At 58.9% G+C, this 25,629-nt stretch overlaps 3 protein-coding genes and 3 non-coding genes across 7 annotated transcripts; all 6 read right to left on the reverse strand.

Annotated features, from left to right (window-relative positions):
- Positions 1 to 2,712: 2,712 nt before the first annotated feature.
- Positions 2,713 to 6,069, reverse strand: RPL13A (ribosomal protein L13a). The gene is made up of 8 exons (XM_001506957.6): positions 5,982 to 6,069; positions 4,297 to 4,369; positions 3,996 to 4,061; positions 3,813 to 3,914; positions 3,526 to 3,611; positions 3,261 to 3,320; positions 2,946 to 3,068; positions 2,713 to 2,831 (listed from the first exon to the last, which is right to left on the reverse strand). The coding sequence occupies exons 1-8, from the start codon at positions 5,994 to 5,996 to the stop codon at positions 2,745 to 2,747; spliced, it is 612 nt and encodes a 203-aa protein (XP_001507007.1). The 5' UTR covers positions 5,997 to 6,069; the 3' UTR covers positions 2,713 to 2,744.
- On the reverse strand, positions 3,401 to 3,477 carry LOC114814894. Its single transcript, XR_003762690.1, has one exon. It is a non-coding gene; the product is annotated as a small nucleolar RNA SNORD34 (small nucleolar RNA).
- LOC114814839 lies at positions 3,682 to 3,765 on the reverse strand. Its single transcript, XR_003762636.1, has one exon. It is a non-coding gene; the product is annotated as a small nucleolar RNA Z195/SNORD33/SNORD32 family (small nucleolar RNA).
- LOC114814872 lies at positions 4,187 to 4,270 on the reverse strand. Its single transcript, XR_003762668.1, has one exon. It is a non-coding gene; the product is annotated as a small nucleolar RNA Z195/SNORD33/SNORD32 family (small nucleolar RNA).
- Positions 6,070 to 7,691: 1,622 nt separating the features above from the next.
- Positions 7,692 to 12,053, reverse strand: FLT3LG (fms related receptor tyrosine kinase 3 ligand). The gene is made up of 9 exons (XM_007657411.3): positions 11,874 to 12,053; positions 11,503 to 11,570; positions 10,767 to 10,871; positions 10,602 to 10,655; positions 9,858 to 10,001; positions 9,559 to 9,697; positions 8,584 to 8,759; positions 8,321 to 8,431; positions 7,692 to 8,184 (listed from the first exon to the last, which is right to left on the reverse strand). Exons 2-8 carry the CDS (start codon positions 11,533 to 11,535, stop codon positions 8,369 to 8,371), a joined length of 714 nt encoding a protein of 237 aa, XP_007655601.1. The 5' UTR covers positions 11,536 to 11,570; positions 11,874 to 12,053; the 3' UTR covers positions 7,692 to 8,184; positions 8,321 to 8,368.
- Positions 12,054 to 16,232: 4,179 nt separating this feature from the next.
- ALDH16A1 (aldehyde dehydrogenase 16 family member A1) lies at positions 16,233 to 25,527 on the reverse strand. 2 transcript variants are annotated; one of them, XM_029073549.2, is made up of 17 exons: positions 25,365 to 25,527; positions 23,967 to 24,069; positions 23,562 to 23,688; positions 22,672 to 22,850; positions 22,485 to 22,562; positions 22,183 to 22,367; positions 21,753 to 21,905; positions 21,379 to 21,564; positions 21,021 to 21,116; positions 20,490 to 20,626; positions 19,846 to 19,951; positions 19,561 to 19,691; positions 18,908 to 19,075; positions 18,300 to 18,510; positions 17,944 to 18,129; positions 17,205 to 17,327; positions 16,233 to 16,575 (listed from the first exon to the last, which is right to left on the reverse strand). In XM_029073549.2, the coding sequence occupies exons 1-17, from the start codon at positions 25,458 to 25,460 to the stop codon at positions 16,411 to 16,413; spliced, it is 2,430 nt and encodes an 809-aa protein (XP_028929382.1). In that variant the 5' UTR covers positions 25,461 to 25,527; the 3' UTR covers positions 16,233 to 16,410. The 2 variants fall into 2 exon arrangements, with proteins under 2 accessions (XP_028929382.1, XP_028929383.1); XM_029073550.2 differs by lacking the exon at positions 25,365 to 25,527 and adding an exon at positions 24,246 to 24,394.
- Between the last annotated feature and the right edge of the window lie 102 nt (positions 25,528 to 25,629).

The following is a 25,629-nucleotide window of genomic DNA, read 5'->3' on the forward strand; positions in this document are numbered from 1 at the left end:
GGGAAGGTCACTGTTTTCTATTGTATGGTACTTTCCCAAGCGCTTAGTACAGTGCTCTGCACCCAGCAAGCGCTCGATATGATTAAATGAAGACACTGGAGGGAGAATTAAAATTCCATTTTAACAATAATAATGTTGGTATTTGTTAAGTGCTTACTTAACAAGTGGAGCAGCAGCGTGGCTCAGTGGAAAGAGCCTGGGCTTGGGAGTCAGAGGTCATGGGTTCAACTCCTGACCCTGCCACTTGCCAGCTGTGTGACTGTGGGCAAGTCACTTCACTTCTCTGTGCCTCAGTTACCTCATCTGTAAAATGGGGATTAACTGTGAGCCTCAGGTGCGACAACCTGATTACCCTGTATCTACCCCAGTGTTTAGAACAGTGCTCAGCACATAGTAAGCGCTTAAATACCAACATTATTATTAAGGTCACTGTTTTCTACTATATGGTACTTTCCCAAGCGCTTAGTACAGTGCTCTACACACAGCAAGCGCTCAATTTGATTAAATGAATGAAGACACTGGAGGGAGAATTAAAATTCCATTTTAATAATAATAATGTTGGTATTTAAGTGCTTACTATGTGCAGAGCACTGTTCTAAGTGCTGGGGGAGATACAGGGTCATCAGGTTGTCCCACATGAGGCTCAGTCTTCACCCACATTTTCCAGACGAGGTAACTGAGGCCCAGAGAAGTGAAGTGACTTGCCCAGTCACACAACTGACAAGCAGCAGAGCTGGGATTCGAATCCATGACCGCTGACTCCCAAACCCGGGCTCTTTCCACTGATATACGCTTAAGGAAACAAAGACGATAAGCACCTTCCTTGGCTGAGGTTGCTCAGCCAACAGAGCCAGAAATAGAACCCTGGTACTGATTCCTAGGCTTGGGTTCTTTCTACTAAGCCACCCTGCTTCCGTTATTAGTATTCTGGTACTTATTCTATTCTGGTACTTATTAGTATTCTGGTATTCCTACTGAGAGCTTACCTCCTCCAAGAGGCCTTCCCAGATTGAGCTTCCCCTTTTCCCTCTGCTCCCTCTCTGCCCCCCACTTCACCTACCCTTAGCTAAACGCCCCTTCCCTTCCCTTTCCCTCTGCTCCTCCCCCTTCCCCTCAGCTCGTCTGTGCTCATCCCCCTGTGCTCATCTGTTCATTTGTATATATTTTTATTACCCTATTTTGTTAATGAGATGTACATCCCCTTGATTCTATTTATTGCTATTGTTTTTGTCTCTATCTGTTGCCCAATTGTACATTCCAAGCACTTAGTACAGTGCTCTGCACATAGTAAGTGCTCAATAAATACTATTGAACGAACTTATATGTGTGGCTCAGTGGAAAGAGCACAGGTTTGGGAGAGGATGTGGGTTCTAATCCCAGCTCCTCCATTTGTCTGCTGAGTGACCTTGGGCAAGCCACTTACTTTCTCCATGCCTCAGTTACCTCAGCTGTAAAATGGGGATTGAGACTGTGAGCCCCACATGGGACAATCTGATTATCTTGAATTTACCCCAGTGCTTAGAACAGTGCTCGGTACATAGGGTTTTGAAGATGGGGCAAACACTCATCTAACAGATTGTAAGTGGAGGGCTGTGGGATGGGGAGTGCCAGGCCGAGGGAAAGCTGAGAGTGATATAGTTAGTTTGGAGGGAGCATAGTGTATGCTGGGCTACAATCATAGGAAGAGGGAGGTCAGGCTTATGAACCCCTTAAAGCCCAAAGATCAGGATAGACTGATCTAGGCACAATTGCTAAGCCACGGGTTTTGGAGATGTGTGGATTTTTTTTAGAAAGAGCTGTAAGGGGCTAGAGCATGGGCCTGGAAATCAGGACCTGGGCTCTAATTCCAGCTTTCCCACTTGTCTGCTGTGTGTCCCTGGGCCAATCACTCCACTTCTCTGTTATGTGTAAAATGAGGATTAAGACTGAGCCCCATGTGAGACACAGACTGTCCAATCTGAGTAGCCTCAATCTACCCCAGGTTTTAGTAAGAGTGAATGGCACATAGTAAGCAGTTAAATACCACGATAAAACCCCTCCCTGACCCATGCTGCATGATCATGGACCAAACTGCTAAATAGCTTAATTACATTTGTTGAAGACTGCAAGTTTCTTACGGATTGCCACTACCTACAATTAACCTGGGCTCTCTCAAGTGCTTACTACATTCCAGGTGCTTAGTACAGTGCCCTGCACATAGTAAGCACTCAATAAATAGGATTGATTGTATGAATAAACTGCTCTGCACACAATAAGCACTCAATGTCAGTGACTGAATGAACTTCGCCCACCACAGGGTAGGAGTGAGACCTTCGTGGGTGAAACCCATCAACCAAATCAGCACTTAAACTGCCTTTCTTTTTCCCCCTTAATTCAAGTCGGCTGTCTGACCCCTTTCATTTGTGACCTCTTTGAAAATATTTCTTCCGGCAATCACTCGAAATGTTCGGCCAACTGACGGTATCCACTGAGCGCCTGTTAAGTTGAAAGCACGCTTGGGAGAGAGGACAGAACTCTCAAAGAGCTTCCAGTCTAACAAGGAGTTTACAAAGACAAGATGACGAAGGAATCCTCCTCCGGCTGACTTTGCCAACATCAACCATAAAGCTATAAGGGTCTACCCAATGGTCCATCTGTCCCATCTGTGTCCTATAGGGCCAACTCCTGGCATGATCCAGGTGAAAGTCACCCCCCATCAATCCAGTAGGCAGATGAGTGAGCCAAAGAGCCGTTTATTGGGAGAGTTAGACCAAGATACCATGCTGTTTCAGCACCTCTGTGTACTTGCTGATCTTGCTCTCCACGTTTTTCTCCGCCTGTTTGCGCAGCCTCTGCAGGAGGGAAGGCAGGTTAGTTCAGAGTCATGTCAACTCTACCCACTCCCTCCCAGCCTCCGGCTCCGGGGCTCCCCAAGCTCCCAACACCCCTATTCCGACAGGCCTCACCGTCTGCTTCTTCTTGCGCCGGTAGTGCAGTTTGGCCTTCTCCTTCCGCTTCTCCTCCAGAGTGGCTGTCACGGCCTGGTACTTCCAGCCAACCTCATGGGCCAGGCGCCCCAGGAAAGCAAACTGAGAAGGAGACCGGGGGTCGATAAAGTTAAGAGCCTACACGGTCACTTCCAGTCTTCAGGGGGGCCAAGCCCTCCAGCTGCCCATGAGTCAGCCCCCTCAACCTCCTCCCCAGTGTGTGCCAGGGGTCCAGGGCAAGTGGCTGCCCTGACCAAGGTAGACCCACCTTCCAGGGTCCTGGAGCTAACTCACCTTGCGGGTGGGCTTCAGCCGGACCACCTTGAGGGCAGCAGGGACCACCATGCGCTTCCTCTGCAAAGGGAAGGGTGGGTCAGAGTCAGGATATGGGGTCAGAGAGAAGGATGTCAGTGGGAGACGGTGTCTGGGGGGGGCGGGGCCTCAGTCACAGTTATGTTCTCATGGGGAAAAATCAAGCAATGTAGGTAATTGTGCAGCATCACTGACCCCCAGGGGAAAGGGGCTCAGAGGGGCGGGAGGGAGTCCAAGGGTCCGGTACCTTATCGTAAGGTGGGGGGATCCCGTCGAACACCTTGAGCCTCTCTAGGGCCGCCTGGCCACGTTTGGTCTTGTGGGGCAACATCCCTAAAGGGAAGATGGGGGTCAGAGGAACAGGCTCCCACACCCAGAGCCCCAATCCCTCCCCGGCCGCTGGACGGTCTCAGATGGTAGTGCATGGAGATGTGATCTCAAGGTCGGGAGACTCGAAATAAAGTGGACAGTCGTCATCACAGACCGGTGTCCCCGCCCCACCATCGTCCTCCTCACGCCCAGGTCCCCTCTCACCTCTCACCGTCCGCCAGAAGATGCGGCTCGGGGCCCGGAAATGGTAAGGGCCCCTGGAGGGGTTGGTGTTCATCCGCTTCCTCAGGAACGCCAGGTACTTCACTGGGAGAAGACGGAAAGGAGGAGTCAGGGGACCCGGGCGACCTGCCGTCCTCGCCCGGCCTGACGGACTCCTTTACTCACGCTTATTCCGGTAGAAGTTGCCGGAGATGTTGATTCCTTCGCATCTCACCACCACCACCTTGCGTCCTAGGGTGCGAGTTTTACAGGGTTAGCCATCCTGCCCCAGATCCTCAGCTTCCTCCTTCCCACCAGCCCCAGGGATGGGGACGATGGGGACCCAGAAGGAAAGAGAGGGGAGGGGGCTGGGGGAAGAGGCCTCAGAGCGGTGCATGGAGTCGGTCTCACGGTCGCAAGACTCGAACGAAAGATGGTGAATGTTCCTCATCACGGGCCGGGGGTCCAGGGAGGGGGCGGCACCTACCCAGCAACACTTGTTTTGCCACAATGGCTGCCAGGCGTCCCAGCAAGTGGCCGCGGCCGTCTATCACCAGCACCTGGAAGGGAGAGTGTATTTTAACATGCCAGCGGCCTCTTCGTACTCGGTCCCCCACGCACGGCAAGTTGTCTCAGGGTCTGTGTCCTCTGCTAAACACCAAACTCTTTCAGGACAGGGCTCACATCTACCAGCGTCGTTCACTTTAAACTCACTTTGGGCAGGATAAGTACCTGCCAATTCTGTTGTACTCTACCAAGCGCTTACTACAGTGCTCTGCACATACTAAGAACTCCAACCATCGATTGATTCACACCCAATTGACTGTTCTGCACACAGTAAACGCTCAAAAAACACCGGTGATTGCCTCACACCCAAGGGCTTGGTAGTGTGTTCCGCACAATGATAGCTCAAAAAAATACCAGTGGCTGTCTCACTCCCAAGGTCTTAGCTGAGTGTTTTGCACACAGTAAGCGCTCAAAAACCACCAGTGATTGCCTCGCTCCCAAGGCCTTAGTAGAGCGTTCTGCACACAGTAACTGCTCAGAAAATACCAGTGACTGACTCACTCCCCAAGGGAGTAGCACAGTGCTCCGCACACAGCCCCCAGCAAATACTCATTCACTCATTCAATCGCACTTATTGCGCGCATACTGTGCAGAACGCTGTACTAAGCGCTTGGAATGGAAAATGGAGCAACAGATAGAGACCACCCCTGCCCAACGACCGGCTCCCACTCCTGATGGCTCGGTGGGGCCCTTCGGCCCGACAACGACGCTTAAACGAGGTGTCAACTCGTGGGCAAGGAACTCTGGCATGGGGTGCTTTGCGGAGCGTTTAGCACAGTGCTCTGCAGACAGCAGGCGCCCAACAGATGAGGCTTTTGGGTGGATTCCACCGGAAAGGCATAGTTCATTCATTCGGTAGTATTTATTGAGCGCTTACTACGTGCAGAGCACTGTACTACGCCTGTATCTCCTCCAGCGCTTAGAACAGTGCTGGGCACATAGTAAGCGCTTAACAAATACCAACATTATTATTACTAAGCGCTTGGAATGGACAAATGGGTAACAGCTAGAGCCAGTCCCTGCCCTTTGACGGGCGCACAGTCTAATCGGGGGAGACGGCCAGACAAGAACAGAGAAGCAGCGTGGCTCAGTGGAAAGCGCCTGGGCTTTGGAGTCAGAGGTCATGAGTTCAAATCCCAGCTCTGCCACTTGTCAGCTGGGTGACTGTGGGCAAGTCACTTCACTTCTCTGGACCTCAGTAAAACGGGGATGAAGACTGTGAGCCCCAGGTGGGACATCCTGATTCCCCTGTGTCTACCCCAGCGCTTGGAACAGTGCTCTGCACATAGCAAGCGCTTAACCAATACGCATATTATTATTATTAGAACAATGGCAATAAATAGAATCGAGGGGAAGAACATCTCATTAAAACAATAGCAAATAAAGGGAATCAAATAGGAGTTGGGGGGGGGGGGTGGCGGCCAGCTGGATCAGGGCCCTCGAGGGGCGTTCAGCTCATAGCCGAGACCGCGTGGGTCCTGGAGGCGCGGCGGCCCCTCGCCAAGGGTGCTGCTCCCTCGCCCCCTCCGCGCCGCAAGGACCCACGAGCCCCGCGTCCATCCCCGCGCGGCCGGTCCTCCCGCGGCCCAGCCCGGAGCGCCCCACCTGGCCTTCCGCCATCTTCGGCCGCCGCCTGCGAAAGAAGGAGCGCGCCGCCCCCCCGGGGTCTCCTTATCGCCGGCGCAGGGGCCGCCGGAAGTGACGCGTGAGGGCGGGAAGCCGGCTCGCCTCTCTATTGGTCGGCCGCCTCGGCGGAGGGGGAGGCGCGGGGGGGCGGCGCGGGTCACGCGGAAGGGGGAGCCAATGGGGAGGCTAGAGCGCCGTCACGTGGTCTATGGGGGGCGCCATTGCTCAGGTGGGCCGCCGCCGTACAAGCCCTTGCCGTACGGACGGGCCCAGGCGGAAGCGGCGCAGGAAGCTCCGCCGCCCCGCCCTCCCTGCCCCCTGCAACACCCAGGATAATAACAACTGTCGTATTTTTAAGTGCGGACGACGGTGACAGAGAAGCCGCGAGGCTTAGTGGAAAGAGCCCCGGCCTGGGAGTTGGAAGGACCTGAGTTTCCTCTCCCAAGCACTTAGACCAGTGTGGGCTCAGAAAGCTAGGGAATGTGTCTGTTTATTGTCGTTTTGTCTTCTCCCGAGCACCAAGTACGGTGCTCTGCACACGGTAAGCGCTCAATAAAGGCGATGGAATGCAAGCGCTTAGTACAGTGCTGTGCACGCGGTAAGCGCTCAATAAATACGATGGAATGCAAGCGCTTAGTACAGTGATCTGCACGCGGTAAGCGCTCAATATATGCGATTGAATGCAAGCGCTTAATACAGTGCTGTGCACGCGGTAAGCGCTCGGTAAATACGATCGAATGCCAGCGCTTAGTACAGTGCTCTGCACGCGGTAAGCGCTCAATACGATTGAATGCAAGCGCTTAGTATAGTGATCTGCACACGGTAAGCGCTTGATAAATACGATTGAATGGAAGCGCTTAGTACAGTGCTCTGCACATTCATTCATTCAATAGTATTTATTGAGCGCTTACTATGTGCAGAGCACTGTACTAAGCGCTTGGAATGAACAAGTCGGCAACAGATAGATGCACATGGTAAGTGGTCAATAAATATGATTGAATGCAAGTGCTTAGTACAGTGCTCTGCACACGGTAAGCGCTCAATAAATACGATTGAATACAAGCGCTAAGTTACAGTGCTCCGCATCTAGTAAGCGCTCAATAAATACTATTGAATGAATGAATAGTAAGCACTCAATAAATACTACTGAATGAATGAGTGAATGAATGAATGAATCCTGGCTCGGCCACTCTACCTCGGGCCAGTCACTATATTCGTCTGGGCCTCTGTTCGCTCATCTGCAAAATGGATTATGATGGTGAGCCTCACGTGGCACAGGGATTGGGTCCAACCTGATCAGCTTGCGTCTACCCCACGGTTAGTACAGTGCCCGATACCTAGTGCTTAACAAATGCCGTAAAAAAAAAAAAAGTCTAGAAGCCCTGAGAGAGGTGCAATGTAGGTAGAGTGGACACAGTCACTGTCCCACACGGGCCTCACGCTCTAAAAGGGAGGAAGGTCATTTAATCCCCATTTTACAGATGAGGAAACTGAGATCGGGAGAAGTTAAGCGCCCAAGGTCACAAAGCAGGCACCCACTCCCCTCCCTCCCTGCACTCAGATGTCATTAGTATAGCGCTCTGCGCACAGTAAGAGCTCAATAAATACTATCGAATGAATGTCTCCAGCACTACTTTTGCTCCCCAAGTGCCCCCAGTCCCCATAAGTCTCAGACACCCCGCGGGTGTCTTGTCTTCAGTATCATTATCGATGTTTATTGAGGGTCAGCGGAGGAAGGGGGGCACCCTGGGCCCTGAGGGCTGACAGGAATTACAAAGGAGGAATGAGATAGTCCCCCCTGCCCTGGAAGATTTTACAGTCTCTTTCGGGAGGCAGGAACCACATCGATTTTCAATTACTCCAAAAGTGCACGTGCCAGGAGCATAAAACCAAGAACTGAAATATATACACGAGATTTACAGAGATAATACACAGTTGCTAGAGCGGCTGAAAGGAGTCCACAATCCGAGAAGGCTGCCTGGAGGAGGAGGTGGCTTTTTGCAGGTCGAAGGCGGGATGAGATGTGGTTTAGCATCTCACAGCTTTGTCAATGCAAAAATCTTTCCATGTCAACTTTCGGCTTGACGCGCGAGGGGGCGGGTGGGCAGGTGCAGGATGGGGGAGGTGAAGCTCGGCCTGCTCCGGACTGCCCCGCGCCCAGCTGGAGCCCCCTTCTTGTTTCCTTGGGAGACAAGTGGCAGCCAAGTCCCGGAGGGAAGAGAGGAAAACTGGGGGGGTCGGGGGGCCACGGGGCGGAGAGGCCCGGGGAGGGGGCAGATCGGGGAGGCGGGGGCGGCTGCCAGCCGGCACCCATATACCTTGTCTCTCTGCTTCCGCTCTCAGTCCCGCTCAGGGTGGGCAGGGGGTCATAAGCACGGTCTCCTCGGGAGGGGAGAATCTGTGGGGATCTGAGACGTCCCCTGGCACGGCTGCGGAGAGAGAGAGAGCCCCCGCGCCAAAGTGGGAACCCGCCCGCTCCTCTGGGTTATCGGAAGGGGTGGCCCCCGGCGACGGAGGACCCCCTGCCCACCTCGGGAACCCCAACCCCCCTTCCGCGGTGCTCTGTCCGCCCCCAGCTCACCTGGCTCTGTCCTCTCCAGCTCCGCATCCTCCACAGCCTCCACAGTCCCCACAGTGCTCCCATGGTCAGCCCGGGCAGGAACAGCCACAGCGGGGTCAGGAGGAGGCCCCGGGACAGCGGAGCCTGGCTGCCCAGGGGGCCCGGGGTGCCGGAGGAGGGAGCTGAGGTGGGGGGATCTGGGTGGAGGGGGAGAATGAGCAAGAGAGAGAGAGGAGGCCGTGGGGGAGGGATAGGGTGGCCCGGCGGAGTGGGACACGGTGGGAGAGGGGAGCAGGGCTGAGGGAGTGGAGCACAGTGGGAGTTGCGAGGGAGGGGATTGCCTCTGCTGAGCGTGCCCTCCACCCCCCGGGGCCCCAAGTCCCCTCTTCCCGGCCCCTACTCCCTCCTCCTCCTTGGAGGACCCAGTGGAGCTGGGAAGGGGAGCCCAGGCCCAGAGACAGGGGTTCGCTCAGGGTGAGGAGGGGGAAAGGAGGCACATACAACTTGGGGCAGAGTCTCAGTCCCCCCACCCTCAACTCCCCCTCCCCAGGAACAGTAGCTGGGAAACGGGCAGGCCAAGGGACTCATTTCCCGCAGCTACCCTCTGCCACTCTTCGGGAGTCAGGGTGAGCTGGAGGGAGAGCTAGCTGGGAGAGCCCCCGCTCACATCCCCCGCTCCTGTCGTGGAGGGCATGGGAGGGAGGCAGGTGGAATGGGTTGGGCGGGGGAGCTGGGAGAGAGGGGTCCAGGAGGGAAAAGGGCAGACAAGGGGAGCCGGGAAAGAGGGGCCCAGCGTGGGGAAGGGGTGAAGAAGGGGAACAGGGAGAGAGGGGCACAGGGGCGGGAGAGGGAAGGACGGGCAGTGGGACTGGTGAAAAAGATGAAGACAGAGGGAAGTTGATGGCGGGGGGTGGGGAAAGGGGAAGGAGAATCGGGCAAGGCAAGGCGGCGGGGCAGGGGGCAGAGCCGGGGATCGGGGATGGAGACGGCCGTTACCAGGGACACAGCGGAGCTCCAGGCAGCTGGAGAAGTTGAGGCTGGTGATCTTGGGGCGCAGGGAGGTCAGATGCTGGGACACGTCCCCCAGGAACTGCGAGATGTTGATCTGCTGGAATCTGGCGCACTTCTGGGGGCGCTGAGCGGGAGAGGAGGCCCCTGCTTGAGACTCCCCGGGGGTCCCCCAGGGTCTCAGGTCCCGCCCGGCGGGGGGCCGGGGGTGGTGCGGTTGTTGGACGGGGACCCCCGTCCCTGTCCACGGGAGACCCCTGCCGTGGGGGCGAGGGGGCCGGTCCCACCTGGAAGCCACAGTCGTTGACGAAGTCGACTTCAGCCTGGACCTTGTGGACCAGCTCCCGCAGCCGAGGCCCGGACATCCGCTCCAAGTGCTTCAGCCGGTCCTCTGCCACCGACAGGTGCCACAGCTCCCAGCACAGCTCGTCCTGGGGTACAGCCAGGGCTGGGGCCGGGTGGGGGTGGAGGGGAGGGCGAGCGAGGGGACACGGCGGGGGGAGCGGGGAGGATGGGGGGGCGTGGGAAGGGAGGACCTGGGGGGAGCACGGAGAGGGCCTGGGGAGGATGGGGGGCATGGGGAGAGGAGGGGGGCCTAGTGGAGGGTATGGGGAGGGTTGGGGAGACTGGAGGGGACAGGGAGAGGACTTGGGGATGACGGGGTGTGTGGGGAGGGTCGGGAAGCCGGGGGGGGGGGGCAAAAGTGCAGGGAAGATCCAGGGGGACACGGGGAGGGCTGGGGGACCTGGAGGGAAAGGGGTGAGGCGAAGAGCTGGGAGTCGGCGGTGCGGGGGACCTGGGTCCTTGAGGGGCTGAGGGGGGGAGGCTCTTCTCGCGCCCCCCCAAGCCCTTCCGCACCCCAACGTGAGGCCGGGGAACCCGGAGGTACTGCCCCGGCCGGGGGAGGGTCCCCGTTGCGTCCTGGGCCCCGGGGCCTGGAGGGGTTGGGGGGTGCAGGGTCTCTAGGGGCTCCGCTCTGGGGGTCTGGCAGGGGGCAGGGGGTGCATCCGGGGGAGCAGTGCCGTACTCACAGTCTGGAGGTTGGTGACCACGCTGACGGGGTAGTCCTGGAGCAGGTACTGGGCCTGCGGGGGAGGGGCACAGAGAAGTCCATCAGCAGGGTGGAAGGGAAGGGCAGTGGGCGACGGAGTCCGGGGCCGGCCGGGGCTCCGGGGGTCCGGGGTGGGGGGGCTCACCAGGTTGTGGATGTGCAGTCCGAACATGGAGCTGACGGGGCTGTAGCGGAAGGCGCAGGCGGGGGCTGGGGGCGGCCCGCTCAGCAGCAGCAGCAGCAACAGCAGCTGAAGGTGGAACGGCGGCCAGGCCTGGGCCGGGGCGAACGGGGCCGGGGTTCGGGACCCCCGGCTCCCCCCGCCCCTCCCCAGGACGGGCCCCAGCCTGCCCCTGCCTCCCCGGCCACCTCTGCCTGGCTGCCCCCGGCCTCCCCTTTGGGGCCGCTCTCCCCTCCGCCCGCCCCCGATCCCTTCTTCTCCCTACAATGTCCCCATGTCCCACCGACCCCCACCCCTTCCCTCTGCCCCTCCCCGCTAATCCTCCCGTCCCCTTCTTCTCCCTGCAATGCCCCGTGTCCCACCGACCCTCACCCCCTCCCTCTCCCCCTCCCCGCTACTCCTCCCGTCCCCTTCTTCTCCCTGCAATGCCCCCATGTCCCACTGACCCCCATTCCCTCCCTCCCCCTCACCCCACCGCCCTGCCATCCCCTCCCTCTCCCTGGGACGACCCCCCCTCCCGTCCCACTAACCCCCCCCCACTGACCCCCATCTCCTCCCTCTCCCTGGGGTGGCCCCCCCATCTCACCGACCCCCCTCCCGGTGACCTCCCCTCACCCCGCTGACCCCCATCCCCTCCTCCTCCTCCGGGCCGCCCCTCCCGTCCCTTCGCCGGACTGGGGCCCCGGTGGCCGGTACTCACGTGGGGGAGTCCCGGGGGCGGCCGAGCCGTCATGTCGCCGACGGGCCCCACATGCCGGAGGCCGGGCCCTAGGGCGGAGGAGTCAGCCCCGAGCTGGGGACCCAGGTGTCCGGGCCGGACGTCCCCCGGCCCCCTCCCCCGCCCCCGGCCCCTTGATGTGGCTGGGTTTCCGCTGCGCGCCCCCTCCCCCGGCCGGCTTCCTGTGTCTGCACTTACTGCGAACGGCTCCCCGGGCCGCCTTCCAGGAACCCAGCCTCCTGCCCCCCGGCCCTGCCCCCCTCGGGGACCCGGGGGTCCCGGCCTCTGACCGGCCCCCCCGCCGGCCGGGGCTCCTCGGCCCGCTCCTGGGCCGCCACGCGTTCGAGGCTCACCTGCACTCGGCTCGGCGGCCCTGGGTCCGCCCCGCTCCGGACCAGCCGGGAGGTCAAGATATCGAAAGCAAAAACACCCCGGGTGTGTGTGTGTGAGTGAGTGGGTGAGTGTCAGGGGGTGAGTGTCAGGGGGCGAGTGTGCCTCTGGGGGTGTGAGTGTGTGTGTCTGGGTGCCTGGGTGTGAGTGAGCGTGGGCCTGGGTCTGTGTGTGTGTGTGTGTGTGTGTGTGTGAGAGAGAAAGTGTGTGTGTAAGTGTGTGCGCTTTGGTCTGTCCTTGTGGGAGTGAGTGTGCGTGTGTGTGTGTGTGTGTTTGGTGGGGGAGAGAGGGGGGCGGGCCGGGGGCGAGAGAGGCCATCTGGTGGCCGCTGGGCAAACACCACCCTGAAACCGGGAGTCCAGTCCAGTCCCTCATAACTGCACCCCAAAACCCGGGATCACACCAACTCAACCCAGGGAGGTGGGGGACCCCCGGAGCCCCTCAACAATACCCCCAAATCGGGATGATCCGAGCTCAATCTAGGAAGGTGGGGAGACCCCGGAGTGCCTCAACGGTACCGCAAAACCGGGACCACCCAAACTCAATCCAGGAGGTGGGGGGGGACCCTCCCCCAGGATCCCCTCCACGGTACCCCCAAACGGGATCATCCAAGCTCGATCCAGGGAGGCGGGGGACCCCGGAGCCCCTCAACGGTTCCCCCAAACGGGATCATCCAAGCTCGATCTAGGGAGGCGGGGGACCCCGGAGCCCCTCAACGGTTTCCCCAAACCGGGATCATCCAAGCTCGATCCGGGGAGGTGGGGGACCCCCGGAGCCCCTCAACGGCCCCCCCAAACCGAGACCACTCGAACTCGATCCAGGGAAGTGGGGGGACCCCAGAGGCCCTTGCCATAATAGAAGTGCTGCCTGTAAAGCACTTACTATTTTCTAAGTGCTGCACTAAACACTGGACACAGTCCCTGTCCAACACAGCGGTGGCTCACAATCCTCCCCCTCCTCTAGACTGAGGGCTTGTTGTAGGCAGGGAATGTGACGACCGGTTCTGTCATACTGTACTCTCCCTAGCGTCTAGTACGGTGCTTCGCACACAGTGAGAGCTCAGTAAATACCACTGATTGATCGACGTGAGAGGGAGGGAGAAAAAGTTTTGAATCCCCTTTTCGCAGATGAGGACACGGGCCCAGAGAGGTTAAAAGTCACAGTCAAGATGTGTTGATTATCACTGGGCCCCGTAATGCAAACGTTGGTAATGGAATGGAAATGAAGGTTGTTGGGAGCATGAGAAGCAGTGTGGTGCAGTGGAATGACCCCGGGCTTGGGAGTCAGAGGTCATGGGTTCGAATTCCGGATCTGCCACTCGTCAGCTGTGTGACTGTGGGCAAGTCACTTCACTTCTCTGGGCCTCAGTTACCTCATCTGTAAAATGGGGATTAACTGTGAGCCTCACGTGGGACAACCTGATTACCACGTGGGAACAGTGCTCTGCGCATAGTAAGCGCTTAACAAATACCAACATTATTATTATAAGTAGGGCCTTGGAAATCAGAATCAAGCCAGAGACTGACATTGATTTCTGTTAATTGAATGGCTTTTTTTATTGCCGACACCTTCTTCAACCAACCTAAACGACCACTGTGTACACGGACTTCACCGGATGGACTATATAGAAATGAAATAGACTCTTTTACCTGGAGAAAGAGATGGAGTTCTCTTTGGACAGCACAATCATGGCCCGGAGTGGATTGTGGAACAGATCATGAGCTGTTCATGTGTAACCTCTGGTTAAAACTTAGCAAGACTCATCATGCCTTATAGCTGCCCAAATATGACCCGACTAATATCCCCCTGCATTTAAGGATCATGTAAAAAATCGATTTGAGATGCTTAATCTCACAGACAAGGAACCAGAGAGACTGTGGCTGGAGATTGAAAATATCAGTGAGGAAGAAAGCGACACAGTATTGCAAAAGGTCAGGAAGCAGAAGAAATCAAAATGGATGCCGAAGGTAACTCTGGAAGTAGCCAGGAAACGGAAAGAAGCAAAAATCAGAGGACAAAAGAATCTGGATAAAGAACTGAACCGAGATTCCAGTGATCTGCCCGGAAGGAGAAACGGGAATATTATAACAGCATATGTAAAGAAATGGAATTCAGTAATGGATGTGGATGGACGAGATCACTGTTTCAGAAGATTGAGAAAATCAAGGGGACCTTTTGTCCTCGACTGACTTGGCTAAAAGCAAAGATGGACTGACGATAGACAATGCCAGTGGAATCAGAGACGGAAGGAATACGTACAGGAACTACACCAGAAGGATAGCAATACACAGGAAGCATTTGAAGAAGTTCCTTGTGAATTAGAGCCACTCATCACGGAAAGCGAAGTTAGATCAGCGTTGCTCTGTCTTGCCAAAAATAAGGCACCCACCTTGGATAGGGCTTCCTACTGAGGTGTTTCAGGCAGCTGGAGAAGAATCGGTTAGAGTCCAAAAGAATTGGCTAACCACTCAATGGCCATCTGACCGGGAGAGATGAGTTTATGCTCCAACACCGAAGAAAGGAGATAGAACTAAGTGCGACGATTATTGTAGGATTTCCTTGATCTCAGATGCCAGCGAGGTATTGCCAGAAGTTATACAGCATGTACTGGAGACCTACATGGGATATGAACCGCCCGATTCCCAAACAGGATTCCAGAAAGGACGAGGGACACGGGGTATTATTGCTGATGTCCGTTGAATAAACGGAAGGGCAAGGAAACATCGAAAGGAAGTCATCATGTGCTTTACTGATTATAGTAAGGCCTTTGACTGAGTGGAGCCTTGAGAAACTCTGGGGCACGTTAAGGAAAATGGGCATACCGGACCCTTTGATAGAATCAATACGGAAGCCGTACGCCAGAAGGGACACTACAATAAGAATGGAATATGGAGAAGCCGATTGGTTTCCCATCAGTAAGGGTGAAAGATAAGGATGCATCTCATCGCCTTATCGGGTCATCCTTTATGCTTAATACATAATGAGAGAAGCCTGATTGGAGGAAGACAGAGGAGTAAAGACTGGAGGAAGAAATATAAACAACCTTTGTTATGCTGATGATTACTACCCTACTAGCAGAAAGTGAAGATTTGAAGGGCTTATTATTAAAAGTTAAGGAGCAGAGCAAAAAGATAAGCCTACATTTGAATGTCAAGAATACAAAGACCATGACACTTAGAAGTTTTAACACATTTATAGCGTGTGGAAAGAAGATTGAAATAGTTGACACTTTTTCTCTCCTGGGATGGATAATTAATCCTAAAAGGAACTAGTAGTGAAGAGATATGCCAAAGATTAATGTTAGCAAGATTTGCAAGATTTGCCTGGAAAAAAAAATCAAGAAATGTGCTGATGTAACAATTGCCAGAAAAATGCAGATTGTCAATTCTGTGTGTTTCCAGTGACAGTGTATGGATCCGAAAGCTGGACACTGAAAAAACGGGAGAGAAAGAGCATCGACTCTTTTAAAATGTGGTGTTGGAGAAGGCCTCTACGAACACCAGGAACGGCCGGAAAAACAAATGGGTTTTGGAGCAAATTAAGCCTGGGTTCTAATCCTGGCTCCTCCACATGTCTGCTGTGTGGTCTTGGGTAAGTCATTTAACTTCTCTGGGCCTCAATGACCTCATCTGTAAAATGGGAATTAAGCGCGTTGGCCCCATGTGAGACGGGGACTGTGTCCAACCGGATTTGCTCGTATCCACCCGGCGCTTAGTAGAGTGCTTGGCATATAGTAAGTGCTCAGCAAATACCACAATTATGATTAAATGATCTGGTGTCCGTCTCTCTCCTTAGAGACTATACGTTCCCTGAGGACAGGGAGGAATCTTTCATCTCCCTGGTTCTCTGTTAAGCGCTCAGCTCAGTGTCTGGCACCTAGTGGACGCTGCGTACTGCAGAGGACGTACTGATCGGTCAACGGCTTGATCCTGCTGCCCCAGCCGGTGGCTCGGAGGATGAGCGCAGGTTCTGCAGCGCTCCTTCCCCGGGCCCGAGGGACTCAGAGGACCCCAGAGTGACAGAGAAATCCACCCAAGAGGCGGTAGGGGTCGGCACGGGAAGCGACATGCCGGGACTTAGTTTCGTGCCAGTTCCGCTGACCCCGCCAACCTGGGAATGCCCCCCATGGATGCCCGGATCCATCCCCTCCGCTCCCCTCATCCGGCCCCCTGCCCTACTCCTCTCCAACATATTCGTATTTGGACTCCTTTTCTCCCCCCTCCCCTCTGGACCTTGTTAGCCTTCCCCCCACCTCTGCCTGCCTTCCGGCCATTATTAACACCCCCCAGCATAGGCTCTCCAATCCCCGAGGAGAAGCTGAATGATTTTCACATTCTGGGGCCATTTATTGGGGGAGCGGAGGGGTCAGGGGTGGAGGTTGGCCGGCAGTGAGAATCAGTGCCGACTCTGGTCAACCACTGGGGCGGAGAGGGGGTGGGGGTCCGGCCGCAGGTCTGTCCCGTCGTCGGGTGGGCGGGCGGCCTGGGTGGCCCAGGGATCTCAGCTGTCCCCCGCGGGCAGCCACACGCTCTTGGTTCGGGCAGCCCGGCGGCCCAGCTCTTCGATGGCCCCAGGGGGAAGTTGGTCCCAGGCCCGGACCTGGCCTCCGCTCACCCACGTAGCTTTCAGGTTGCCGGCCGAAGCCCATTCCACAAACTGGGAGCCCTGAGGACGGGGGAGGAATGAAAGGGGCAGTCAGGAGGAAGAAAGGCCTTCCCTGACTAACCCCTCCTTTCCTCTTCTCCCACACCCTTCTGGGTCGCTCTGACTTGCTCCCTCTATTCATTCCCCCTCCAGACCCACAGCACTTATTACCCATATCTGTCATTTATTTATTTATATTAATGTCCGTCTCCCTACCTCTAGAGGGTAAGCGCGTTGTGGGCAGGGAAGATGTCTGTTTATTCTTGTATTGTACTCTCCCAAGCGCTTAGTACAGTGCCCTGCACACAGTAAGCACCAAATACGATCGACGACTGTGTGTGTGTATGTCCCTTCTAGACTGAAAGCTTGTTGTGGGTAGGGAATGTGTGCGTTATATTGTTATACTGTACTCTCCCAAGCTCTGCACACAGTAAGCACCCGATAAATGTGATCGCGCGCGAGAGAAATATGATCGACTGGCTGAAGGAAGCGGGTCGGGGGAGCAGGAGGAAGGGGAGCCCCTCAGCACCAATCTGGTTGAGGGGAGATCTGTCCTCATTTGCCAGGACCAACTACACCCTAGGCAGTGGGGCGGCGAGGGGCAAGGAGCTGAGCTGTGGGAGCCGGGGCAGGAGCGGGAGAGACAGTACCTCAGCGGACCCGAAGTACCACAGGGCCGGGACGTCTTGGTGCAGGGCCAGGCAGCGGGTCAGGTGGTCCCGGTCCCCAGTGATCACGTTTACCACGCCAGCCGGGAGGGTCGTGGCCATATCCTGTGGGGGAAGGAGGGGAGGAGAGGGGCAGATGGCTGCCGGAGTTGGGGGGCGAGGAGGAGGGGAAGAGGGTGACCGGGGGGCATTGACGCCTTGGTCCTTGAGGAGAGTCGGGGCTGGGGGTAGTGGTGCAGGTGAGCTCGTTGAGGGCAGGGAATGTGTCCATTTATTGATAATTGTGGTATTTTTTAAGCACTTACTACATTCCAAGCACTGTACTACGTGCTGGGGTGGAGACAAGCAAAGCAGGTTGGATACAGTCCCCGTCCCCTATGAGGCTCACAGTCTCAATCCCCAATATCTGGATGAGTGGCAGGGCTGGGATTAGAACGCATGCTCTTACATTGTACTCTCCCAAGCGCTAGTACAGTGCTTTGCACCCAGTAAGCACTCAATAAATATGATTGAACGAATGAATGGATGAAAGAGAAGAACTGGGCGTTCGAAAGAGGAAGCAAGTAGAGCCTAGAGGAAAGAACGGGGTGGCGGGGAGGCCAGGGAAGGTGGGGATGCCAGTGAGGGGGAAGGAGGGCCAATGAGGGGGAAGGGGTGGCCAGTGACGGGGCGGGGGCGTGAGTCCAGGGGTGGGCTCGGCTAGCCCCGGGTCCCCATCTACCTGGCACAGCTCCAGAGCAGGCAATGGGCAGCCCCCTGCCGGCACCATGACCAGGGAGTTGCCGTGGGCCAGGGCGGGGGCCAGAAGCGAGACGAAGCTGAGTAGGGGCTGCTCGTCGGGACACACGACCCCCAGGACGCCCAGCGGCTCCCGCAGCCGTAGCACGGAACCCTTCAGACTCGCCGCCTGCGGAGAGAAACGCGGCTCAGGCCTGGACCCCCTCGTCTTCCGGGAGCCCAATCCCGCCTTGGGGGCTGCAACTCCCGCAGTCCCCAGAGGCTCTATGGCACCGGGAAGAAAGAAGGCCCAGAGGTCCATGGGCAATGTGGTTCCCCGGGCCGCTGGGCCCCACTCACCTGCACGTGGCCCCCCAGGGTGCCGGCCTGGGCGCGGGCCCCCCACACCCGCAGCTGCTTCAAGCTCAGCTCCACCTCCGCTTTGGCCTCCTCGGGGCTCCTGCCTGCCGCTCGGGTCAGGGTCTCTGCCAATGCCGCGCTCCGGCGGGATAAGGCAGAGGCCAGGGCCCACAGGGCCGCCATCCGGGACCCGGGCGACTGGGCTGCCCAGCTGTGGGGAGAGAAGCCCAGCGGGGCGGGGGAGGGGAGCGGAAAGGACTCAGGGGACCGGCCTCTCGGTCCCATCTACCCTCCTGGTCACCTAGCGATAATAACTGTGGTATCTGTTAAGCACTTACTATGTGCCAGGTACCGTTTTACGTGCTGGGTAAATACGAGATCGGGTTGGACACGGTCCCTGTCCCAAGTGGGGCTCACAGTCTCGATCCCCCTTTTACTGATGAGATGACTGAGGCCCAGTGAAGTGGTTTGCCCAAGGTCACACAGCAGGTAAGTGGTGGAGCCGGGATGAGGACTCACGACCTTCCGACTCCCGGGCCCTCGCCCTATCCACTACGCCACGCTGCTCGCCCCGGCCCCTCTGGCCCTGGCCCTCCCACTCCCCTTACCCGGGGGCAGCCTTATGGGCGGTCTCCACGGCGACGCGCACATCCTTGGCCCCTCCCTCAGGGACGTGGGCGTAGACCGCTCCATCGGGGGCCCGGACCAGGCGGGAGCTTCGGCCCCCCGGGGGCTGGAATTTACCGCCAAGGAACAGGCCGTAGGGGACGGCGGGACTGGACGTCGGGTCGGGGGCGGGAGCGGAGGAACGAAGACAGGCGGGGTGGAGACAGAGAGAGAGAATGGAGAGATGGGTCAGAGCGCAGGCAACCCAGGAACTCTCCCCCCTTTCAGAGACCTAACTGTTCTGCCTCCCAGGACCTCAGCTTCATCAACCCCATCGCCCCATTTCCCCCCATCCAGCTTGAGAGATGGGAATTACATCTTCCATTAGTCCCCGGGGCCCAACTCTCAGACTCCTCAAAAGGGACAACTCCCCTATCCCTAGGTGGGTTCTGCAGTGACGTCCTGAAGGCTGACGGGAACAGTAGGCACCCAGCCCCGGAAGATCACGGGAGTCAGAGTCCTCTCGGGTCCCTTAAACGATGAATTAAGGAGTTGGGACTAAGGAAGGGCTCCGCGGAGGCTCACGGGATCAGGTTGCCCAGACTCTGGAGATTCTAGGAGCTGAAGTTCCCCATTCCAATCAATCAGCTCTCACCTGGGAGTGACCAGGGGACCCTCGGGGAAAGTGGGAGCGGGAGCTAGGCCAAAGGTGTCATAGTTGAGGTCTGTGACGGCTCCGTGATTTCGAGGGGTAAGGCCGGAAGGACGGAGGTACTCATAGAGTCCCTAGGAGGGGGGAAGGAAGTCAGGGAATGGGGAGGACGAGGGAGGGGAGGGCCAGTGAAGGGTCGAGGAAGGGAAGTGGCGAGGGAAGACAGAAGGAGAGGGATGGGGAGGCGTTGGGGAGAAGAGGCGGCGGGGGGCGGTGGGGCATACTCACATCTGAGCCCCCGTGGCAGGCCGGCCCGCTCTCCTTGCAGCCTCCGCAAGGGGCCGCGGGGTCACGGAGGGCGTGGGCATTGACCCAGACAGTGCCGACCCGAAGCCTGGAGTGGGAGGGGGAGGGAGGCCAGGGCAATGGAGAAAAGCAGGGGGAGGGAGAGAGCAGGGGAGGTGGGGGATGGAACGGTCAGGACCATGAACGAAATGTATTAAAATTCCAACTTTCCCTTGGCTCTTCTTCCTCTGAACCTTCCCAGTCCCCCCAGAAGAGCGGCCGGGGGCCCTCGACGGATCCCTCCCACCCTGGCTCGGAGAACCCCGCCTATCCCGGGGCCCCAAAATGGCAAGAGTTGGCAGAGGAGAGGCTGAGTCTGCCCGTTCCAGGTAGGGCCTCCTCTGAGCCGGGGAGGGGGCCTCCCTGTGCCCCTCCTGGGACTACGAGGCTCGGCAGCCCTCGGGGATGGTCGCTTCCGTGCGGGCGGAAGGGCTTTGGTCTGAGTTGCATTCAGGTTGGGGGGGGTCCCCTCACAGGGGAGGAGAGTGCAGGGGGCAGAGGCAGGCCAGGAAAGAGCAGTGCCAGGCTGGAGGCCAGGACCTCAGAGCTTTCTCGGGGAGGGAAAGAATTTGGGGGGAGGTCCTCACCCGTAGGCCAGCTCCAGGGCCAGGCCCAGCTTCTCACTCCAGATGCTGCTGCTGCTCCCGCGGGGGGTCCCGTTGGCCAGGGCCAAAGCTTCTTTGGTCGTGCGGAAGGGGAGGGCCAGGACCAGAGGCCGGGGGACCTGCCGGGGAGAGGCAGGAAGGGCTGTGATTCTCGGGGACCCCGGCCCCTACAATCCCAAACCCCTTTTCATTCATTCGATCTTATTTACTGAGCACTTACTGTGTAGACAGCACCGTAACTAAGCGCTTGGGAGAGTGCAATACAACAATAAACGGACACATTCCCTGCCCACAGTGAGACTGGTCTGGAATTTCCTACAGCACTACCTCCAGAGGCCCCCAGCCCCTACCCTCCACAGCCTCCATTCCCTCCTCCTCCCTCCCCGCCGACACCCTCTGCCCCACAGAGCCCCCTCCCCAGAACCTGCACTCGCCCCTCCCCGCCCCTCAGCCTCTCATGCAGACCCAACCCCACGCACCACCCCAAGTCCTCCCCTTTTGGCCGTCACTCACCTCACTGTGGGCACAGGGGGAGGCTGCAGGGAGGTCGGTGATCAGGGTTGGGGGGTAGAAGGGCCCTTCCTGGGGGAAGTCTCCAGCCTGGAAGATCTGGGGAGAGAAGCCCACACCTGGATCCCTCGCCTCTCAGTCCCGCCACGGCCACGGGGATCCATGCCGCACGGCCCTCCCACCCCCACTTCATCCCGCCCCGGGGAGCCACTTCATCCCACTCCCCCTCCGGCTCCATGGTATCAAGGGAGCTCAAGTTCCCCGCTCCCCTCCCTGCCCTTCGTCCCAGGGTCCAACCCGGGTCCCGCCCCTCGGCTCCCCCAGAGGCTCACGGGGGTCGTCGCCCCGGCCCGCGGCTCACCTGGGCCCCCTGGCCCTGGGCCCGCCGGACGAAGGCGTCGGCCTTGTCCCGCGCCGCGCTGCCCAGGCTGCCCATGTCCACGGCCCCGTCCAGGCCTCGGCCCACACGCAGGCGATCCATCCGGCTCCGCACCCGCCGCAGCGTCTCCTCCCACACCGACTCCTGCACCAGCAGCCGCGCCCCGCCCTGCCCGCCCCGGGGAGGGAGGGGCTGCTCAAGGATGCTTTTGGCTACCCTCCCCCTCCTGCCCACCTGGCTGCTCTCCTCTCCCCACTGCCCACCCATCCACTCTCCCCACCCCGCCCACCTAGACGGTCTCCTCTCCCCCCGGCCAACCAGCCCCCTCTCCGCCCAGCCGGCCTTCCCACCCTTACCGCGCTGCCGTCGGACCAGACGGCCTCCAAGGCCCCCTCCGCGGCAGAATCCAGGTCGGCCAAATCGGTGACCAGGAGGACGGTGTCGGCTCCCAGGCTCAGGGCCAGTTCAGGCCCTACCCCGGCCAGGGCCCGCCGCAGACTCCGCCCCTCCTGGGAACGGGACGGGTCCCGTCGCTTAGCCTGGCCCCATCCCCTGGAATGAAGCCCCGCCTCATCCGTGAAGCCTCACCCACATTCATTTAGCCGAGGACCTCTGACCTCCTCCCCCTTTCGGCCTGCCCCCCACCCCCACTCCCCAGCACCCTCTTCCCTCATCCCATGAGCCCCCCGCTCGGCCACTCCTGCCTTTCTCAGGCTCCCACTCCCCCTTCGGCTCCCATCCCCGTTCCCTCTCCCCGCTTCCCTCTGTCCTCCCCTTCCTCCCTACCTCAGTATCCCCGGCGTAGGAGACCTTGCTGACCCCGGGCTGGGCGGCAAGCAGGGGCCCCAGGGTAGAGGGGCCCGTGACCACGTTGAGGACCCCGGGGGGCAGGCCCGCCTCCCCCCCAAGCTGGGCCAGGAACAGCGGGGAGAGGCAAGCGGAGCCGGCGGAGAGGACGACCACGGAGCAGCCTGGAGAGCCGGGGGAGAGGGAGGGGAGGGTCGACATGCAGGGCCCAGGGGTCCCTCTTTGCCCCACATGCCCCCAGCCCCCCCGACCCCGCACTAGAGCGCCAACTTCCAACTTACCCACAGCTAAAGCTGGGCAGACTCTCCACATCATCTCGGTGAGAGAGAAGGATCCAGGGAGGAGGATGGCCACCACCCCTGGGGGATGATGGAAGAGTGTTGGGACCCGGGGGATGGGGGCGGGGGGGAGCAGGGTCTGGACAGGGAGGAGCGGAGGAGGCAGGATGCCCGGGTCTTGGCTTCTTACCCACGGGCTCCCAGTCTGCCAGTTCTTCCTCTTGGATCTGGGCCCAGCTGGCATGATAGTGCAGCAGCCTGACGGCTAGAGGCAGATCGCCATCCCGAACCCCGTGCACAGCCCGGCCGGACACCAGGGACTCCAGGGTCCACAGCAGCCTCTGGTGCTTCTGTATCGTCTTCGCAAAGCTGGGGGTGGGGGGAGGCGGTGGGGGGCGGGGATGGGGAAGAAGCAGAGTGTCAGAACCCGGGCTTTCACTTCCCCTTGGGGCTCTTTTAAGTAGAACTACAACTCCAACGAGCCCTTGGGGCCAAAGCCCCTAGCAGCAGGGGGAAGGGGATTCCAGAACTCCCTGGGAAATGTAGTTTGAAAGGTCCCGCCTCCTAACAGGAACGGGCAGGAAGATTTAGAATCAATGGGGAAGAAGAGACTTAATGTCCTCCTTGACCCTTTCCGGCCTTGAGACGGACAGGCCTCCTGCTTTAAGAATAACCGGCTGCCCCACAGGTTGCTGGGAGATCATCAGTGCACGTAACTCGATCGATCAATTGATATTTACTGAGCACCTACAGCCGACAGAGCACCGTACTGCATATTTAGGAGAGCCCAACAGAGGGAGAAGCCATGTTCCCTACCCTCGGGGAGCTTATAATTGAATGGGGTAAACAGAATCAGGAGGCAAGAAGGAAGTGCTTAAATAATAAAACACGTCAGTCGATCCGTTCAGAAGATTAGCGGCGGCTTGCGACCGCAGAAGGGCTACTGTGCCGGGGGAGGTGGGACTTGAAAAGGATTTCCGAGGGGAGACTGAGTCCCCAGTCCCGAGGCTTCTGGGAGATGGAGCCCGGGGCGGGGGTTTCCAGGAGGAGGCCGCATCCCAGGGGCTGTTGGCCACTCACTTGGTCAGGTGCTGAGCCCGCCTGGTCCCGGGGAGCCTGCTCCACGTCTTGAAGGCCTCCTGGGCCGCTTCCACGGCCACGGTCACATCCTTCTCCTCACCCTGCAGGCTGGTGGCCAGGAACTCCCCTGGGGCCACCAGAGGAGAAAGGGCAGACCTCCTGCTGAGGGGGACTAGATCCGAAACCCCCTCCCAGCAAGAGAAGGCCAGTGGTTGCCCCTTGGCTATGAGAACTGGCCCTCCCCTCAACCCCAACGCCCCCTCCGTCCAAGTCTGTCACCCCCCGCCCCCCACCACACAAACACACACCTGAGACCAGGTTTCCCCTGCCCTCTCCGCCCCTCGGCGACCCCCAGACAAGAGCCACGGCCCCTCAGCAGCCCCGACCAGGCTGCCCCTAAGGTACCTGTGCCTGGATCCCTACAGCTGTGAGTCTCTCTCCCCTCCGGCGTTAACCAGTCCCCGTCCACAAAGTGGCCCAGAGCTTGGCCGTGGGAATTCAGCCAGGCCTGGGGACAAGGGAAAGGGGGGGGTCAAAATTTTCTCCCCCCGGCCCCTTCCCCGAGAGACCAGCCCCTTCTCTCGTCCCAGACATCCCATCGGCCAGGATCTCTCCTCTTTGCCCTTTGCTCATTCGAGGGGTGGGGGAGAGGGCAAGTCCGGGGCTCCAGGGTTCCTTTCGCACCTGCTCCACCAGCTCAGAGTCCAGCCCTTCCTCTCTCTCTCTCCACACCCTGCAAACGGCCAGGGCCATTCCATGCCCCCGGGTTCAAGCTGTCCCCCTTCGCCCCAACGGGGGCTCCCCGACCCATGGTGGGGTGAGGTTGGGCCCCAGACACAGGAGGGAGTGAGGTTCAGCCTCAGAACGGCCGAGCTGGGCGGGGGACAGGACCTGAGAGCCTCGGAAAGGAGGTGGAGGGAGGGTGGAGTGGGGAGAGAGCGATGGTTTGGGGGCGGGGGGAAGAGGGCTCGGGCGGAGGAGAATATGAGTATGGGGTGGGGAGAGAACAGGGATGGGGGGGACTGTGGGGAGAGAGAGGGAGGATGGGGCAGAGGGAGGAGAGCGAAAGGAAGGGTGAGGATGGAGGGCTCTGCACAGTGCAGTGCTCTGCACACAGTAGGCGTTCAATAAATACGATTGAATGAATGATTGAACAGGGATGGGGGAGACTGTGGGGAGAGAGGGAGGGCAAAGATGGGGAGCGAAAGGAAGGGTGAGGATGGAGGGCTCTGCACAGAACGTTGCTCTGCGCACAATACAGTGCTCTGCACACAGTAGGCGCTCAGTAAATACGATTGAATGAATGATTGAACAGGGATGGGGGAGACTGTGGGGAGAGAGGGAGGGCAAAGGTGGGGAGCGAAAGGAAGGGTGAGGATGGAGAGCACAGTACAGTGCTCTGCACACGGTAGGCGCTCAATAAATACGATTGAATGCATGACTGAACAGGGATGGGGGAGTCTGTGGGGAGAAAGGGAGGACGGGCAGAGGGAGGGCAAGGGTGGGGAGCGAAAGGAAGGGTGAGGATGGAGGGCTCTGCACAGTGCAGTGCTGCGCACAGTACAGTGCTCTGCACACGGTAGGCGCTCAATAAATACGATTGAACGAGTGGGGAGGGGAGAAGACTGGGGGAGAGGATGGACAGTGTGGGGTATTGAAGGGGGGAGAGAAGAAGGGGTTTGGGGATTACGGGGGGCTTTTTTTTTGGAGGGGGGGCCTGGTAGGGTTCGAGGGGTCCCGAGTTCGGGGGGAGCAGGGGAGGAAAGGAAGGGGGAGTCGAAGGCGGGTCTGGAGGCCCCTCACCAGCGCGCATGCGTGGCTCTCGGGCACTGGCCCGAACTCCAAGGTAGAGAAGATGTCCCGCGCCCGCTTCCCGCCCGGGCCCGCTGCCGCCGCCATGACCAACCGGACCGCTCCCCGGGCCGGACTGAAGGGGCGACGGTCACCGAGCGGGAGAAGGGCGGGGCGGGGCGGGGCCGGGCGGGGCCGGGCGGACCGGGAGAGAGCGTCTCTCCGGAGGCCACCGAGACGGAGGGCGAATGGTGGGGTAGAGCGCCGCTCCGCGCCC

Source organism: Ornithorhynchus anatinus, chromosome 10 (assembly GCF_004115215.2).
Source record: "Ornithorhynchus anatinus isolate Pmale09 chromosome 10, mOrnAna1.pri.v4, whole genome shotgun sequence".
Taxonomy (NCBI): domain Eukaryota; kingdom Metazoa; phylum Chordata; class Mammalia; order Monotremata; family Ornithorhynchidae; genus Ornithorhynchus; species Ornithorhynchus anatinus.

What these genes read in the sequence shown, in the direction of transcription:
- ALDH16A1 (XM_029073549.2), bottom strand. Translation starts at nt 25,460, where the DNA reads ATGGCGGCGGCAGCGGGCCCGGGCGGGAAGCGGGCGCGGGACATCTTC. An exon ending in CCTACGCCGGGGATACTGAG is followed by an intron (nt 21,906 to 22,182) that starts GTAGGGAGGAAG and finishes TCCCGTTCCCAG; the next exon opens with GAGGGGCGGAGTCTGCGGCG. An exon ending in CCTGCCACGGGGGCTCAGAT is followed by an intron (nt 19,692 to 19,845) that starts GTGAGTATGCCC and finishes CCCCCCTCCTAG; the next exon opens with GGACTCTATGAGTACCTCCG.
- FLT3LG (XM_007657411.3), bottom strand. Translation starts at nt 11,535, where the DNA reads ATGACGGCTCGGCCGCCCCCGGGACTCCCCCAC. An exon ending in CGCCCCCGGGACTCCCCCAC is followed by an intron (nt 10,872 to 11,502) that starts GTGAGTACCGGC and finishes TTCCACCTTCAG; the next exon opens with CTGCTGTTGCTGCTGCTGCT. An exon ending in GACTGCACATCCACAACCTG is followed by an intron (nt 10,656 to 10,766) that starts GTGAGCCCCCCC and finishes CCTCCCCCGCAG; the next exon opens with GCCCAGTACCTGCTCCAGGA.
- RPL13A (XM_001506957.6), bottom strand. An exon ending in CTTCTGGCGGACGGTGAGAG is followed by an intron (nt 3,612 to 3,812) that starts GTGAGAGGGGAC and finishes TCTTCCCTTTAG; the next exon opens with GGATGTTGCCCCACAAGACC. An exon ending in GGCGCAAGAAGAAGCAGACG is followed by an intron (nt 2,832 to 2,945) that starts GTGAGGCCTGTC and finishes TCCCTCCTGCAG; the next exon opens with AGGCTGCGCAAACAGGCGGA.